Source organism: Xenopus laevis, chromosome 3S (genome assembly GCF_017654675.1).
Source record: "Xenopus laevis strain J_2021 chromosome 3S, Xenopus_laevis_v10.1, whole genome shotgun sequence".
Lineage (NCBI taxonomy): Eukaryota > Metazoa > Chordata > Amphibia > Anura > Pipidae > Xenopus > Xenopus laevis.
Window position 1 is genome coordinate 9,939,143 of NC_054376.1, and position 16,443 is coordinate 9,955,585.

At 42.0% G+C, this 16,443-nt stretch overlaps 1 protein-coding gene across 2 annotated transcripts; it reads right to left on the bottom strand.

Moving 5' to 3' along the window:
• Positions 1–339: 339 nt before the first annotated feature.
• On the bottom strand, positions 340–15,243 carry pthlh.S (parathyroid hormone-like hormone S homeolog). Of its 2 annotated transcripts, XM_041587987.1 has the most exons (6): positions 15,216–15,243; positions 10,045–10,240; positions 7,346–7,421; positions 4,331–4,447; positions 1,932–2,330; positions 340–398 (listed from the first exon to the last, which is right to left on the bottom strand). In XM_041587987.1, the coding sequence occupies exons 4-6, from the start codon at positions 4,429–4,431 to the stop codon at positions 389–391; spliced, it is 510 nt and encodes a 169-aa protein (XP_041443921.1). In that variant the 5' UTR covers positions 4,432–4,447; positions 7,346–7,421; positions 10,045–10,240; positions 15,216–15,243; the 3' UTR covers positions 340–388. The 2 variants fall into 2 exon arrangements, with proteins under 2 accessions (XP_041443921.1, XP_018110368.1); XM_018254879.2 differs by lacking the exon at positions 15,216–15,243 and having other exon boundaries at positions 4,331–4,444; positions 10,045–10,320.
• Between the last annotated feature and the right edge of the window lie 1,200 nt (positions 15,244–16,443).

A 16,443-nucleotide genomic window follows, 5' to 3' on the forward strand; every position in this document is an offset into this window, starting at 1 on the left:
TTTACACTGGATTTATTACACAATTCTGTACAAATTATACCACATTTTATACATGCACAAAACAGTTTCAATATAAAAAAATAGAAAAAAAAAATCAAGGATTTTCTGCGAGTTTCTGAACGTAAAGTGCAACGTTTATAAAAAAGGAGGGCAGCAGCACAAGGGTCAAACAATAAATACATAAGTCAACCAATAAATAAGAGATGGGGGAGGGGTCGTGCCGCCGAAATGCGACTGTGCAGTTTTACAAATGGCGGGAAGGGACAGCGCACGTGGATGATAATAAATACAACTCGTATGGCTCCAGAATATTCTCTGACGCACGTCTTTTTTTTTTTATTATTATTTCAGATTTTCTCCAAAATACAAGTATTCTCCAGTCAAATGTTCACTGTGTCCTGCAGAGAAAGAAGGAAAAGAAAGGCGTTATTTAAAGTCGATGCGCAAAACTTGCAAATTTCACACTTTCAAAATGTTTTTTATGATATTCATTGTGTCTTTTAATGTGACAATAATAATACTGCCAATGCATATATGTATTCTGTGATGTTCCAGCAGGTGGCGCTAAGTTATAAGCATCATTACAGAAGAATATCTCGATTTACTCTCTTTCTCGGTTTTGGAAATATTTGTCTAATGAATTTAAAGAGATATGCGTACAGTGTTTGTGGGCTGAACATTAAAATATTTTCACACTTGGGATAAAATCCTAGGTCAGATCACTAATGGGTCATATACCACTAAGTGTGCAAAGCTAATGACCATAATTATTTGGACGTTACTATACTGCCTGAGTCCCTGAGAACTTTGTGGGGGGCCAAGGTGCATACGCAAATTAGGATTCGGATTTGGTTCGGTATTCGGCCGAATCTTTTACGAAGGATTCGGGGATTCGGACGAATCCCAAATAATGGATTCGGTGCATCCCTACTTGCAAGTGCATTGTGTCTGAAAATGCTTGTTTGGAGCAGCAGCATGACCACGCCCATTTTTCTGGCCACACCTCCTAATTACCATGTTCATTTTACAAAATTTGGCAGGTTATGAACGTTTGAACAAATTTCTGTGCTTTTTATACCTGTATGTTATTACAGTTTTGCTAATGAAAGTGAATTGCCCTTTAAGCTGCAAGTTACAGTTTCCACAAGAGACTTGCTTATCTTAAATTGTTACAAAAGTATCGAAGTGCACCTGGCACATATTCTGGGCTCTCTGCCAAAAGCCAATTAAGTTAGAAACTTTGTATCTTTTTCTGGCTGTTCATTGCAGGGGATCAAAGAGAAAGTAGGGACATTTCAGTAACAAGCCGGGACTACGGGTTGAGCTGTCAAAATCGGGACTGTCCTGCGTAAAACAGGACAGTTGGGAGATATGTATAACATCTCCCGCCCACAGATGTCATGTGCTATAGAGAAAGCCAACCTCGTTCTCTGGGCCCCCCTGGGAGGGTTCTGCTTCCTTTATAGCAGGGGTCCCCAACCTTTTTTTTACCTGTGAGCAACATTCAGATGTAAAAAGATCTGGGGAGCAACACAAGCGTGATGGTGCAAAATAAGAGCTGTGATTGGCTATTTGGTAGCCCCTATGTGAATTAGCAGCCTACAGGAGGTTCTGTTTGGCAGTACACCTGGTTTTTATACAATCAAAACTTGCCTGCAAGCCAGGAATTAAAAAATAATCACCTGCTTTGAGGCCACTGGGAGCACCATCCAAGGGGTTGGGGAGCAACATGTGGGGGATCACTGCTCTATAGATACACAACTGATTTGGAGGGGAAAGGGGGTCCCAGGTGCACATCCTTCAACTGGGCCTGCCCAAGGATAGTTCAATTACTGTAGATATCACCCCACCACAACAGTCCCCAGAACATGGTTGGGGTGTTTTGGACAGATTGGGGCAGGTATAAAGACCAAGCTGATATCGCTACTGACCTGTAATCTAACTCTTCCAACCAAAAAGCTGATCCTGGTGGGTCTTGCAGACTTTCCAATGCGGAACGTTCCTGCCTCTTCCTCTTCTCCTGGTCTTTGCGCTTTCCAGGCTTCCCTTTTTTCTTCTTGCCGTGGATTTTTGGAGAGGGCTCCTTGTAGCTCAGTGATTTTTGTGTCTCTTGAGTCAGGTGTGTTGTGACGCCCTCTTCTTCTCCTCCCACCAAGCGCAGGGTGTTGTAGTTCTTCACACTGGTGGCTGGGAGTAAGGCCTCATCTGCCATATGCAGTCCCGCCGTGTTTACTCTGCCCATCAGGTTCTGGAGAAATATCCTGCGCCGCAGCTCTTGGATTGCCCGGCCTTTATCATGGAGATACTGGTGCTCAGACACTGCTCTCCGTCTGTGGGGAAAGGACATTACGTGATATTAGTAACAGGGCTGTTAGTAGGTTGCGGCAGAAAGGAGGATTTGCCCTGGGTAGTGATGAGCGAATCTGTCCCGTTCCAAAACGAATTGAAATAGTGAATGGGCATTTTTTCTCATGACAACTTTTTTTCTCCTAATGCATTAGGGCAGAGGCACATGGTCAGATTCGGGGAGATTAGTCGCCCGGGAACAAATCTCCTCTTTTCCGTGGCGACTAATTTCCCTGAACTGCCTTCCCCTGCCTCACGAGGAAACTTCGGGCGACTTCAGAAAATAAAGCGCCCCGAGTCCCATCCCACCAGCGATTTACATTCTAGCCGGCGAGAAGGCAGGAAAAGGCAGTTCGGGGAGATTAGTCGCCCCGAAAAAGAGGAGATTTGCAACTAATCTCCCCAAATCTGACCGTGTGTCTCTGCCCTTAAAGACAATGGGCGTTTTTTTCTTATAGCAATTTTTTTGTCCTAATGCATTAAAGTCAATGGGCGTTTTTTCTTATGGGCATATTTTAACGGCTGGCGAATAAAATCGCTCATCACTAGCCTTGGGACTTCATCATCAAAAGGGTTACTTGGTAGAGAACACTTCATTAAAAGTAACAAAGGACATATTATGTTTTGTCTCAGTTGGAAGTTTGCTGGTTAAACATCCCTAATAGGATGGGCCTTTGTCAGGTCCCCTCTATTTTATAATCATGGGAGAAGATGGAGGCAACTAGTAACTAAAAAGTCACAAGTACAGGCAACTTTGACTCTCTGTCGCAAAACTACAAATTCCTCTGCTGATGTTTGGCAGAGGATGCTGGGAGTTGTTCTTAAGGGTTGCAAGTCTGCTACGCTTGGTTGATACAGTTTAATAAATACAGGTCTGGCTGGAGGCCACATAAACCAAAGGACAGGAGGAGCTGCATTCTAGAATAGCAGCACAGCATGGGATGTGGTGTGTCATTTGTAAAACCCACTCATGAGTAAAACGTCTCCCCCGGGGCATGCGCCAGTCCCAAAGAATTAAGCTGCAATGTCTTAATGAGAATGGAGCAGACACAATAAATCTTCCTGACTTCACGGTTACATCTGCCCAGGAATCAGCATTCAATGGCTGTTAAAGGTCTGGGTGCTGAACGTGTTACATGGGATTAATACGGGCATGTAATGCACTTGTTGAGTTGACTTCAAGGGGGCTCCTAATTAGTTGACACATTGGGTTAATTTGCTGTGTGTTTTGAGTCAGCGCTGTCAGCACTCATTAACCGCTTGACTGCCAGAGAATGTAAATTGTGACTACTCTGTTGCCGTTGGGAAGACACCATACACAGCCAATAAGCTGTCCACCTTGGCCTTGAGAGGCAGAGTCAGTATATTATATTTGCCTATGTCTATGGGCTATAATTTTATAGAAATCCCAAAAATCAAAAAGCGATGCTTTGCTTTTCTTGGATGATCATGTCCCTTTAATCCCGCGGTTCAGTTGGCCTCAGGACACAACACACGTTAAAATCAGTGAAACGCTCTCTCCCGTGCAGATATAATTACATGTCTCCCGCATGGGCTGCGTGTGAGCACTTGAATCCTACCTTCAAACTTCCGCCCCCCTGTCTTATTTCCTCCTATATTTAATGTAAGTGTCTCCTAAGAAACAGATTAATCCTCCAATGTGGGTGGAAACTTGACTCTTCAAAGAACTATGTCTAATATTTCGTCTCCAAGAATGAATATTTGAGATGGATCAAGTACAGGATTTGTACTTACATAGCCATCTCCATTCACCCACACATACACACACAACGTTTGGAAAATGCAATTAAAAGATCTGAAAACACATACAAAGTGGGCAGAAATATCCAAGGAACTGCTACTCATGACAGGCACACGTACACATGTATATGTTTATCTTCACACCCATGTAAACACAAAAGTGCACACATATCTATATACACCGTATATACTTATATATTAGTGAGGATAGAGCAACTCTTACACTCTGCCGTTGATCCCCTGTGCTGGTCTCCCATGGACTGGCAGGGAACAGCTAAGGATGAACATAGCCAAACTGCAATGTGGAAATAGCGTCCAAAACATCTTGGGAAGATACCTGCTGATAAATAAAAGAAAGATCCGTTAGTCCCCCCAAGTGCCTAAACTAAAACAATGGGACTAATTTAAAAGTCTAATTGAAGCTGAATATAAGACTTTAAAGGACAAGGTAGAGCTAAGTCACTATTGGGGTGCCAATTTATTCTGCAACCCCTATTAAGTAGACACACTTACTTTCTTTCCTGGGCCTTTGCTACTGCCAAGAAGCCTTCAGGCAGGCTTGGGCTGGATGCATGACCAGTATGGAAACCAGAAGGAAAGTCTTCTTCCACTTGGGGGTGCCAAATTTTAGGCAAACCCAAGTGATTGTATATACTTTCCTGAAACCCCGGGCGGTGCTCCTAAAACTGCACCAGTCCGGGGGTTCTTCTAGCGAGCACCACAAAGCGATTCCTATTCCTGCTTCTTCTTCTTTCTTCTCGTGGTTGTGCAGTAGAGCGAAAAGCCAAAACTTTAACTAAAAAGTCGTCTATTTCTTTCTACTGCACATGCTTCTCACCCAGGAAATTTGAAGAAAGAAGAAGCCGGTAGAGGATCGTCCGTGGTGCTCACTGGAAGAACCCCCAGGCCGGTGCTTCTATCAGGAGAAAACTGCACTGGCCCCGGGGTTCTTCCAGAGAGCACCACAGAGCAGGTAAGCAAATACAATCACTTGGGGTGCCTAACATTTGGCACCCCCAAGTTGAAGACAACTTTCCTTCTCCCTTAAGGTAAGTAACTTATGTAAGGAGAGGGGGCTAAAATGGTCCTTCCAAACAGATTCCACTGGGCAGTGTTTTTAATGGAAGGGGTGCACCATCCCATAGTTTGTGCTTCAGCTCACTGGGGGTGCCTAACAAATCTATACTCCCCAGTAAAGCTAAGCTAACCTTGTCCTTTAATGATCATATGTAGACAATGTACATTTAGGACAGAGACACACGTGGAGATCCAGAGAGATTTAGTCGCCCGGTGACAAATCACCTCTTCGGGTGACTAATATTCTCCGAACTGCCTTCCCGCCGGCTAGTGTCTAAATCGCTGGTGGGATGGCACTCGGAGTGCTTCATTTTCCGAAGTCGCCGAAGTTTCATTGTGAGGCTACTTCAGACGACTTCAGAAAACTAAGCACTCCAAGTGCCAAGTGAAGGCAGTTTGGGGAGATTAGTCGCCCAAAGAAGAGGCGATTTGTCGCTGGGCGATTTATGTCCCCGAATCTCCACATGTGTCTTTGCCCTTAGAACCCAGAGTTAATTCAAGGGCCATCAGCCCTGGCTTTGGAACTGTAATACCAAGGTTTATCAGAAGCAAAACAGAATGAAAGAGAAAGAAAAATTACATCTCTACCAGGACCACTGGCACACCAGATTAACAGAGTGAAAATAGCACTGAATGCGGGGTCACATAAAATTTACAACAACAGATTGTAACCACTTGAAAGAGAAAAAATGGAATTTAGTAATCTCCATCAGAGCCAGAGAAAACACAAGAGGAGGGAGTATATGCAAGAGGAACCCAAGGACCAGATGCAGAAAGAGTGATTGAGAGTCTCTTTGTCTTAAATCGGGGCCAAGCAGCCTACAGCCATTTATATATAGCTGCACTACAAGTTGTAGGGAAACTGTAGAATATAGTTTAGCAATCGTTTAAGTGCTGAAGGTTACTCGTTCATCGTATAAAAGAGAGTCAGAGGTCTTCATTAGCAGATACACATGAACCTAAGTCGAAAGAAACAAAATTGATCTCTTATGCCAACATGGACGAGGACAGTTAAGAAAAGATCTCGATACAAAAAGAAGGGATACCTGCTTCTGAAATCAACCTTTTAGAGGTCCATTACAACAACATTTAGTGGTGCAAGAAAGTTGCCCGGAAACATCAGCAATAAAATACTGTCTAATAGCTACAAGTTCTTTTGAACAAGCTCTAGGTATAACCATTGTATGTCCAAAGAATTATTTAGTTAGGAGAACCTTCAGAGGGTAAGAGTTGGAGAGACCAAAGACCAATAAGGAACTGTTATCCGACAGTCAAGGCTACAGTTACAAGATTGAGGTGCTTATAGAAAATTCAGTTTTAATCAATTGTTTATTAGAAATGTCCCTGAATTTTTTAAGCGTTTTTTTGTGACTTATATAGAAAGTGTAAATCATATCAGCTGATTTATATGGTTGTAACTGTTGTCCAATTGCATGAAATGGATAGAGCATACAATGAATTACAACCCACATCAAAAAATCGAATACCCTACTAATACCCTACTATACCATATATACCAGAGGTCTTCAGACTTTTAGCTTCTGGTTTTTCCGTGAAACATTTGACCATTGATCACTGAAAACCTAATGTTTGGTCAAGACCACCCTTAGCCCTCACCTTCACCCCAAAATCTTATCCTAACTGACCTTCAAGCAAGGAAAATGACCATCTTCCCTACTTCTCACCCTAATGGCCTTCAGGCTGACCCCTTTGTGCCAGGGCTCCACTGCCCTAGGTGTGTAGTGTCAACAGATACCCAAGAACCTAAGCAAATGAATGTTTGTATAATTAGGGGAAAATCAATAATCAAATCAGAGTCTTATCTTAATCCACTGGCATCAAATCAAACCAGAAAATAAAGTTCAAAGTTTGAGGGCCACCAGAAAAAACAAACGGCTGAACCGAATCATATTACAACCAACATTAGAAAACATCATTCTCGCCCCAGACAGAGTTATAACACATTATGGCAAGATCGAGAGAGAATTTAGGAATCTATCAAACACTGAAAAGTATTTTAACCAGAAACAGAATTCCATTAGAACCACCGACACAGAGACCCATCCAATTCAGCCGCTGGAGCCAGAAGAGTAAACGGAGGAGGGAAAGTCTAGGAGCAGGAATTAGATGTCTTTGGGCGTATAAAGGAAAAGATACTTGCCTTCTGTATTTTCCTCAGCAAATCCGATCGGTGCGATTTCTTTCTTCTGTCTTTTTAAGCAATGAATATGGTGACCCTGGAAGAGACAGAGTTAAAGAAAAAAAGAGATTTTTAATGTCGTTGTCCCAGTTGTGCAAGTTATAGTTTTGTGAAATATGACAGTTCTAGAGAAAATAATTGATATCTGCGGTGCTAAAACGTGAGCTTATTTTTAGAAATTAATCAGCACAGGGGATACTGGGAAATGTAGTCCAACAGCACCTAAATGATACTAAACTGTATTATTTTATCTAAATGTGTTTATCCATTTATGCCTAATTCTCTCTTTCTCAAGGCAAATGGAGTCACCACCCTTCAGTATATAGTTAGGTATACGGTCATTATATGGGCACTTAAACTATATGGCATGTTCAAAAATGTACCCACAGGGGGCGCCCTTGCAGCATGGTTGTGCCACCCACAGACAGCACTGGGAACAAAGACAGCTTCATTCCCACAGTCTACTCCGGTGGAATCTCTCTTGATGCCTTCACATGCCATCCATGTCCTATCCTGCCTATATTGGTACAGTTCTTTCTAGGTGTCTGCACCTGCCTGGCAGAATGCTTTGTCGTCTCTCGCTTCCATTAATCCGCTTAGTCTGCTGGCATCTCAAACTGCCCCTGGGATGCCAACGTGTTGCTCTACGGACATTCCTTCCTGTGTAGGGGGTCCCATGATTGCTCTGGACCACCAAGCGATTATTGCAGTTAGAAATACTCAAATTATTTTTTATACGCCTGAGGCAACATTATCCTATTACAGTATAAATAATCTCCAAATAAACCACCTAATTCCCAACCTTTACCCTTAAAGGGGCTGCTGGCCAGATCAGATGACACTGTGCAAAAGAAATGACTTTTCCATTCAGTAGTCAAAGTTTTGGAAGAACGAATAAACAAGCGTGTAAGTGACGCTACAATTAGCAGCGCTGTATAACTGTAGATGCACCCAATGTTCAACGTTATTATATCCCCCCCCACCTTCCAATTAGGATATAAAATTCCTGCTGCTTCCAATGTCTTTCAGAGGTGTAACTTTATACTGAGAAACATTGGGTTCCCCGGGGGGAGAGTAAAGCTGAATATTTCAGTAAGCTCTGCTTGTAAAACAAATGATTATTTTCACTTGGAAAACAGGAATATCTTGGATGAACTTATACATTTGGAATGGAGTCCGGTTGAGGTTTTGCGTATGTGTTTCATGGGAGGTGTGAGACTTCATTGTGTGACCCCAAAACAGATCACACATGGGGCCAAATAGCCCAACACCCATCGTATATGACACCTAAGTTGCCTCCTTGCGAGGCAACTTCGGGCGACTGCGGAAAACAAAGTGCTCCGAGTGCCATCCCGCCGGCGATTTTCATTCTAGCTGGTGGGGAGGCAGTTGGGGGAGATAAGTCGCCCGAAAAAGAGGAGATTTGTCACTGGGCGACTAACCTCCCCTAATTGCAGCGTGTGTCTCTGCCCTAAATGACCACTGTCTGTTTACCTAGCTTATGTATTAATACAGCAATATCTATTATTGTTGGCTATAAATAGGCACAAGTGATTTTATATATACATTAGATAGATAGATAGATAGATAGATAGATAGATAGATAGATAGATAGATAGATAGATAGATATTGGTATGGGATGTATTTAAAGACCTACCAACAAATCAGTTAAAACACTACAGAGAGACTGACAGAAGGACTAAAACACACACAGATAAACATATGACACATTCCCTGAACTGTATTACTGACTGCACACACACACACACACCCAAAATAAAGTTTCTAGTTGCATTACTTATGGGCATTATGCACCCCTTGCATACCCCCTCATCTATGAAAAGACACTTTTTATCTGATTGTGCATTATAAACCCCATATTTATAAATATTTTTTTTTCTTTAATAGAAATAAACGGTGCATTATTATTACACTTATTTATGTATGTGTATATGCATATATATATGTATATTAAAAAAAATAATAAAAAAAAAATATATATATATATATATATATATATATATGTATATATAAGTCTAAAGCCGCTGCACCATCAACTGAGGAAAATGCCTTGGTGCTGGTTGTATCCAAATATATAGGACTCCAAAAAGAAACCGCACTCATAGGGCTTTAGTGAAAAAGTTCTTGAATTTATTGTGACGTTTTGGCTCCTAAATTCGAGCCGTCATCTATATACGTCACATATATATATATATAAATGAAATATACATTTTCTTCTTTTGCGTGAGCATTTTCGTGCATTATTAGAAAAATCATTATAAACCTAAATGATGTACATAATATTCCCTTTCCAAATATATAGCTTAAACTTTCTTAATTCCCAATCAGAGTTCCAAAAAGCACTTTCTAGTTAAATGTACATTATAACCCCCACCTGGCAAAACTGTTGTTATAATAATAATAATAATAATAAAAAAGCTTTCTAGCGAAAAAAAAGTGCATTAAAATTTGCATTATAACCCCCACCTAATATGTTATATATTTATAAAAAACACTTTCTAGCTGAAGGTGCTTATTAAATGAAAGGCGGGTAAAGCGAGCACCTTCCAGTCCCCTCCAATCCAGGTAGGGAGAAGTCCCTGGGGTGAGTGTGTATCTTGCTGAGCACAATGGGCACCACAATAAAAGTTGCTCTTACTTGTAGTCAGGCTCCTGTTGCTGCTTCTGCTGCTCCCGGGGCTGTTGCAGTTCTGTCTGGAGTGTGTGTGTGTCTGTGTAATAATCCCAATGCTCCTGTGATGAAGCAGAGCAGGACTCCAGGAAGGAGATGTGTCCTTTGGCTCAATGTGAGGGGAACTGGATTCCTTCTGCCTGAGCTCTTAATAAAGACAAAACTGTCTGACATCATAAGCTACATTCCCTATTACATGTAGGTTCATTGATGACATGTGACCACCCCCCTACACTGTACATGTACACTGCACAGACACACACACACACACACACATATACTGGGAGTACTCACCTGTCACTTTCACACCCACCTTATTAACAGGGTGATAGGGGTGTTAAATGAGGTGAGGGATCAGCACCAGAGAAACAAGCTCTGCACCTTGTGGCACCGGGGTGGTCACACACAGTCTAAGTGGCTGAGGGTAAGGTTGGACCACAAACTTGTATTTTTAAGACCAATAATCTAACCACTCCACCACACTACTTCAAACAGCCTGAACCCTGTACTGGGAGAAATCCTTCCGACAGGAGCACTGCTGTCCATGGCAGAACATTTAACCTATGGGTCCCGTTACTCTTTAATGTCCTAAATATATTTGGGATTCATTCTCTGCCCACTCCAGGGTGCGCCCTAGATTTAATCCGGCTCCTCTGCCCTAAAGCTTTGCTTATAGGGATAAAGGAAAGTTGGTTAAAGGGTAAAACAAAGGGATTTTTTGCCATATAAGAGCACCAGGCAAATACTTATTTCCCACTCACATAAATCACTTGCCCCTGACGATTTTTTCCATTATATCACCCCCCCCAGGCTGCGTTTACTTGACTCCTCAGACAGGAATTTTCGGTGGCTAAATGAAAATGAAGTCGTTATGACGCAAAGCAGCTGCGTTTAATTGACAGCGTGTTTAAAAAAAAAAATGTCGTGGGGCTTATTAGTCATTTTTTTTTTTTGTCTGGACAAAATTCTTTCCGTGCCTATAGCTCTGCGGTGATGTTACACATTCTTTCCCATATATTGTTCATGGATACTTAAAGGATCATTTACTAATTTTGCACAAAATGCCACTAACTGTCCCCGAGTGCTCGGTAAGGAAAAGCAGACAGTGGGGCTCATTTATCAACATTGGACAAATTTGCCCAAGGGTAGTTACCTATAGCAACCAATCAGTGATTAGCTTTTTATGGCTGAGCCACACGGTACGTCTTCTTGAGATCCGACGCGCTGAGAGGAATCAAATGCGAGGAGACGGATTCAGGCAAATATAAGGTAAATAACTGAAATGTCGGACATTGTCGCTGCATGCATCCGGCGCGGCACAACTGTCGGATGAGGACACAATGTGCAACGTTCGCATCCGACAGCCGCGTCGTGTCGGATGCACGCAGCAATAAGGTCCGACATTTCTATTACTTACTTTACAGTATATTCGGCGCATCTGTCTCCTCGCATGTGCTTCCTCTCAGTGCGTCAGATCTCAAGAAGACGCACCGCGTGATTCAGCCCTTAAAGCCAGCTACAAGTAGAACAATGAATGCAGCAATTTGATTGGTTGCCATGGGTTACTGCACTTGGGCAAATTTGCTCAGTGCAGAGATGCAGGGCAGCCATTAGAAATCACAAACATTTTCGGAGGGCTCTATAGCCCCCAAGCCCCACCCCAGATCCCACCCACTCCACACCACAGTTAAAAGACCCCACAGACATAAGTGCCAAAAATGGTAAACCCCTCCCCACACACACAAGTTATAAGAAGCCATTGATGGGCAGGGCTCCCTTATAAGTTAAAAAAAACATTGGCGCTAGAGCCTCCCATAAAAGTTTTTTTAAAAAAAACATTGGCGCCAGGGCCCCCCTAACAAGTTAGAGAATATTTCAAAAATATTTTAAAAAACAAACAAAAAAAAAAGGGCAAGGGCCTATAGTATAGTATTAAAATAATACATTGGTGGCCAGGGGTTTAAAAAAATTAAAAAAACACTCATAGGTTTTCAGTAGAACTGAACTTGTGGCTTCAGGACTTTAACTTCAGCTCCTTTCGTGACTTTGGGTCTTTTCGCAGCTTCGGGACTTCAATTTCGGCTCTTTTCGTGACTTTGGGTCTTTTCTGGCTGCAAGACTTCAAGTTGGCTCTTTTCGTGACTTTGGGTCTTTTCGAGGCTTCGGGACTTCAAGTTCGGCTCTTTTCATGATTTCGAGTCTTTTCGCGGCTGCGAGGCTTCAAGTTGGCTGTTTTTGTGACTTTGGGTCTTTTTGTGGCTTTGGGACTTCGGCTTTTCAGCTCTTCTGGACTTTGGTGGTTCAGGACTTTGGAAGAGGTGGCACGGCTTTTTTGAAAATTGCAGGACATCCAGGTCCCCCTTTATGCCCAGGCCCAGTACAGGAGTTCTCCGTCTGCCCCCCTGATGTCGACCCTGCCGGTAGGTATGACCCACCACTGTATCCTAATAAAATCATCTGTGGAATGTGATTTGGACCTTAAATTGTAAGATCCTCAATGGCAGGGGTTGATGTATAATCTCTATAAAGCAAGGATTGATGTACAGTATAATCTCTATAAAGCACTTGTGAATATGTTGGTGCTATATAAATAAAGGATAAAAATGAGAGTTTTAGTTCATCATTTCTACACTGCTCTGTTGCCCTGTATCTTTATATGTAAGAAGCCTCTGCAGATGCAAACAATATGGCAGCTCCCACTCCAATGTAGAAGACAAATATGCAGAGTAGAAATGTCCTGTGCATTTGTTGTGCAAGGTCTCCTTGTCTTCCTCTCAAGCCTGTCCAGTAACAGGTTACTGGGCTTAGACAGAGTTGCAGATGGCATAGTCATATATGTTGTATGTATGTAGATTTTTATTTCATAGCATTGTACAGTAAAACAATAAATTAGTATTTAAATTAGCATTAATAAGTAACAATAAGTGTATTATTAAAAATACAATTCACATAAATATAAAATATAATTACACCATATCCACCAATCCCTGTTAATGCACCAGTGGTTCAGACTGGGAGCAGGGGGGCCACGCATGTAATGAGTGCCCCAGTATGATTGGAGGATCCATCGACCAATCGTATGTGTCTCACACATGTGCATAATGAGCAAACTGGGGCACTCATCCACTTGGTGGAAACAAGTTTGTAGGTCAAACGCCTCTATGTACTTTCTTCAAACTTTTTCAAATTGCGCCACAAGCCTATGAAGTACTTACCTTTACAATCAGTCTAAACATGCCCTTTACTTCTCTTCATGGACTGTTTTAAATAATTACATAAATGACTCAAAATTCATCCCTAATTGCTCCAGCTCCTCCTCTACTGATCACTAAAAATACCTCCTCCTGTAAAGGCACTTTGTTTGGCTTCCACATTATCCACCATAAAGGTTATGGAATACAGGGGGTCTGATTTACTAAGTGTCAGAGCAGATGCCGATGGGATCTAATTAGGTTTTTGCTTTCATTTTCTAAATGGTGGTAGACTAATTGCTGAGCTACCAACAGACCTTCCCACTAATGTTAATAGGAAGTGGTCCACTGGGAGTCTTCGCTTGTTGGTTGGTGCTGGAACATGTGCTTCTACACCGTCTACAGGGGCTATAGGTTGAGTCAGCTGAGTGGCAAAAAATTGTTGCTGTATTTTCTATTTATATATGTGGGAGTCCTGTTATGTTTCACTAGAGACAGCACTGCTCTTGGGGTCAAGATCAGAGCCAATAATTGGTTTGGATTAGGAGTACGGGAATTTTCAAAGTTGCTCAATAGATACCTGGTTGATTTTCAGCCAGATATCAGTTGGCCAGGCATTCATAGGAACCCAATATATGGGCCATTAAGTTGCTAATATTGCCAATGATCATATAAAACCAAGAAAAGACTTTAAACAGTACAGGCAGGACATTCAGTGGAGGATCATCTCGCATCAATTGGGCCACTGGCCTTGGAAGTTCAGATGTTCAATGTTGCTTTAGGAATTCACATGCAAAGGTTGCCATGCGACAGATCCTATCATCCTTTTTTATCCAAACTGTGGTGTTACTGTTCCTGTGTGTGGGGGTTTGGGGACTTGGAGCAGCAGCAACCTGAAGTCCATTAAGGGTGACAATTAGGGAGAATGCCCATTTAGATATACCTGAAAGTTCATTTTAAAGGAGAAGTAAACCCTAAAAATTAATATGGCAAAATATGCCATATTTTATATACTGAACTTATTGCAGCAGCCTAAAGTTTGAGCTTGTCAATAGCAGCAATGATCCAGGACTTCAAACTTGTCACAGGGGGCCACCATCTTGGAAAGTGTCTGTGACACTCACATGCTCAGTGGGCTCTGATTGGCTGTTGAGAAGCTAAGCTTAGGGCTCGTCACTAATTATCCAGCAGAAAATGAGCTTCCCCTGTAATATAAGCTGATGCTACAGGGCTGATTACTAAATTCTGATGCTAATTGCACTGGTTTCTGTGGTTCCATGTAGTAATTATCTGTATTAATTACTAATCAGCCTTATATTGTGACATTTCTATTCTATGTGTACTGTATATTGTGAGTGGCTCCCTAAGCTCAGTAAGTGACAGCAGCACAGAGCATGTGCAGTGAATCAGCAGAAAAGAAGATGGGGAGCTACTGGGGCATCTTTGGAGACACAGATCTTTACTGCTAATGGGCTGCGGTTGCCTTGGGCTGATACAGAAGCACAAAACATAATGTACAACATGTCTAGCCTAATTCTTTAGTTAAGATTTAGTTCTCTTTTAAAAGCCATTTAGGGCGATATATTAAGGTTAAATAAGTATAAGTAAATGCTGCCATATATATTCTTGAAACTATGACTGTACTCATTCCAATAGCTAAACGCTGCGATGGCCAAGGACTGGTCCTCCAAGATGAGTCCTGACCAAAGGAATAACTTTTATGTGAGGCTTTAACCACAGATAATGGTCTGAAGAGTACATGGACTACTCTACAGGTGAAGCTATGAAGGAAGTTTTATATCCCATTCTGCCCTTTCTCTATCCCCCGGCTGATATTTTCATCATCTCTCTGTGTGCCTCACTTCTTTGATTGCTAAAAACCGAAACTAATTTATCATTAGTCCTTCTTTCCTAAATGCTGTCCAAACCATAGCACAGGAGTCTTACCTAACTGCTTCTCGTAATTTCAGATGTAAGCACTTCCAGTAACTCCACCCTAACAATATGACACACGCCCTAACCGCACTGGTCTTTATTCCTTTGTCTGAAATTGTTAATTATATCACTAACCCACATTTTACATGCCTAATTTTATCTTAAGCTGATAGCAGGACATTGTTCCTCAGACACTGAATAAACGATGGGTGGGAGGTAAACATACCTTGCTTGTCATCTAGTACAAGCCAGGCAGGAGCACCAGAGGAACCAAGGCACCAGGGATCCCTGTACTTACCATCTAATGAAGGTATAAGGTGCAGAGGGCAGTTTTGGTGCCATTAGTCATCCATCACTTGAACATGTACCATTAGTAAATGAGTCATCTAACTCCCATCCAGGACATGAGCCTTCCATCTAGGGTTGTCACCCATCTGGTTTTGAACTGGACAGGCTGGTTTTTCAAGGGGGTGTCTGGTCCAAAACTTTCAACATTCTGAAAACTAGGCAGAAATCTACCCACTTGTGTCTGAGTGATGCAATAACTCCACCCAGTGTCATAATGACCACCCCAACATCACCATATCCACCCCCGACATCATCATGCCGACCCCCAACATCATTGCTAGTGATAGGCAAATAAATTCACGTGGAACATTATTACAATAATAAAAAATAAAAAATATGGACACGCGTCGGAATAGTTGCTCGCGTCTAAACTGCCACGCATCAACATTATTCGGGTGCCCATTGACTTTAATGCAGGGGTCAAAATTGATGCGGGCGTCAAAATAAATTTTTCGCTAATTTTGCAGGAAATTCTATAATTTTTCAGCAAAACATCCCAAATTCGTCCATCACTGATCATTGCTCTACCTTTTCTAGGGATGCACCGAATCCACTATTTTGGATTTGGCCGAACCCCTGAATCCTTTGCGAAAGATTCGGCCGAATACCGAACTGAATCCGAATACTAATTTGCATATGCAAATTAGGGGTGGGAAGGGGAAAATATTTTACTTCCTTGTTTAGTGACAAAAAGCAATTTCTCTCCCGCCTCTAATTTGCATATGCAAATTAGGATTCGGATTCAGTTCGGCCAGGCAGAAGGATTTGGCCGAATCCGATTCCTGCTGAAAAAGGCCAAATCCTGGCCGAATCCTAAACCGAATACTGGATTCGGTGCATCCCTAACCTTTTCCAATGTTTATCATGAGTAAATGGTGGCAGCCCCACTTCC

Excerpts from the sequence above, each read along its gene's own strand:
- pthlh.S (XM_041587987.1), bottom strand. The coding sequence starts at position 4,431 with ATGTTTTGGACGCTATTTCCACATTGCAGTTTGGCTATGTTCATCCTT. Across the intron at positions 2,331-4,330 it reads CAGGGGATCAACGGCAGAGT|ACGGAGAGCAGTGTCTGAGC; the intron begins GTAAGAGTTGCT and ends CTTTCCCCACAG.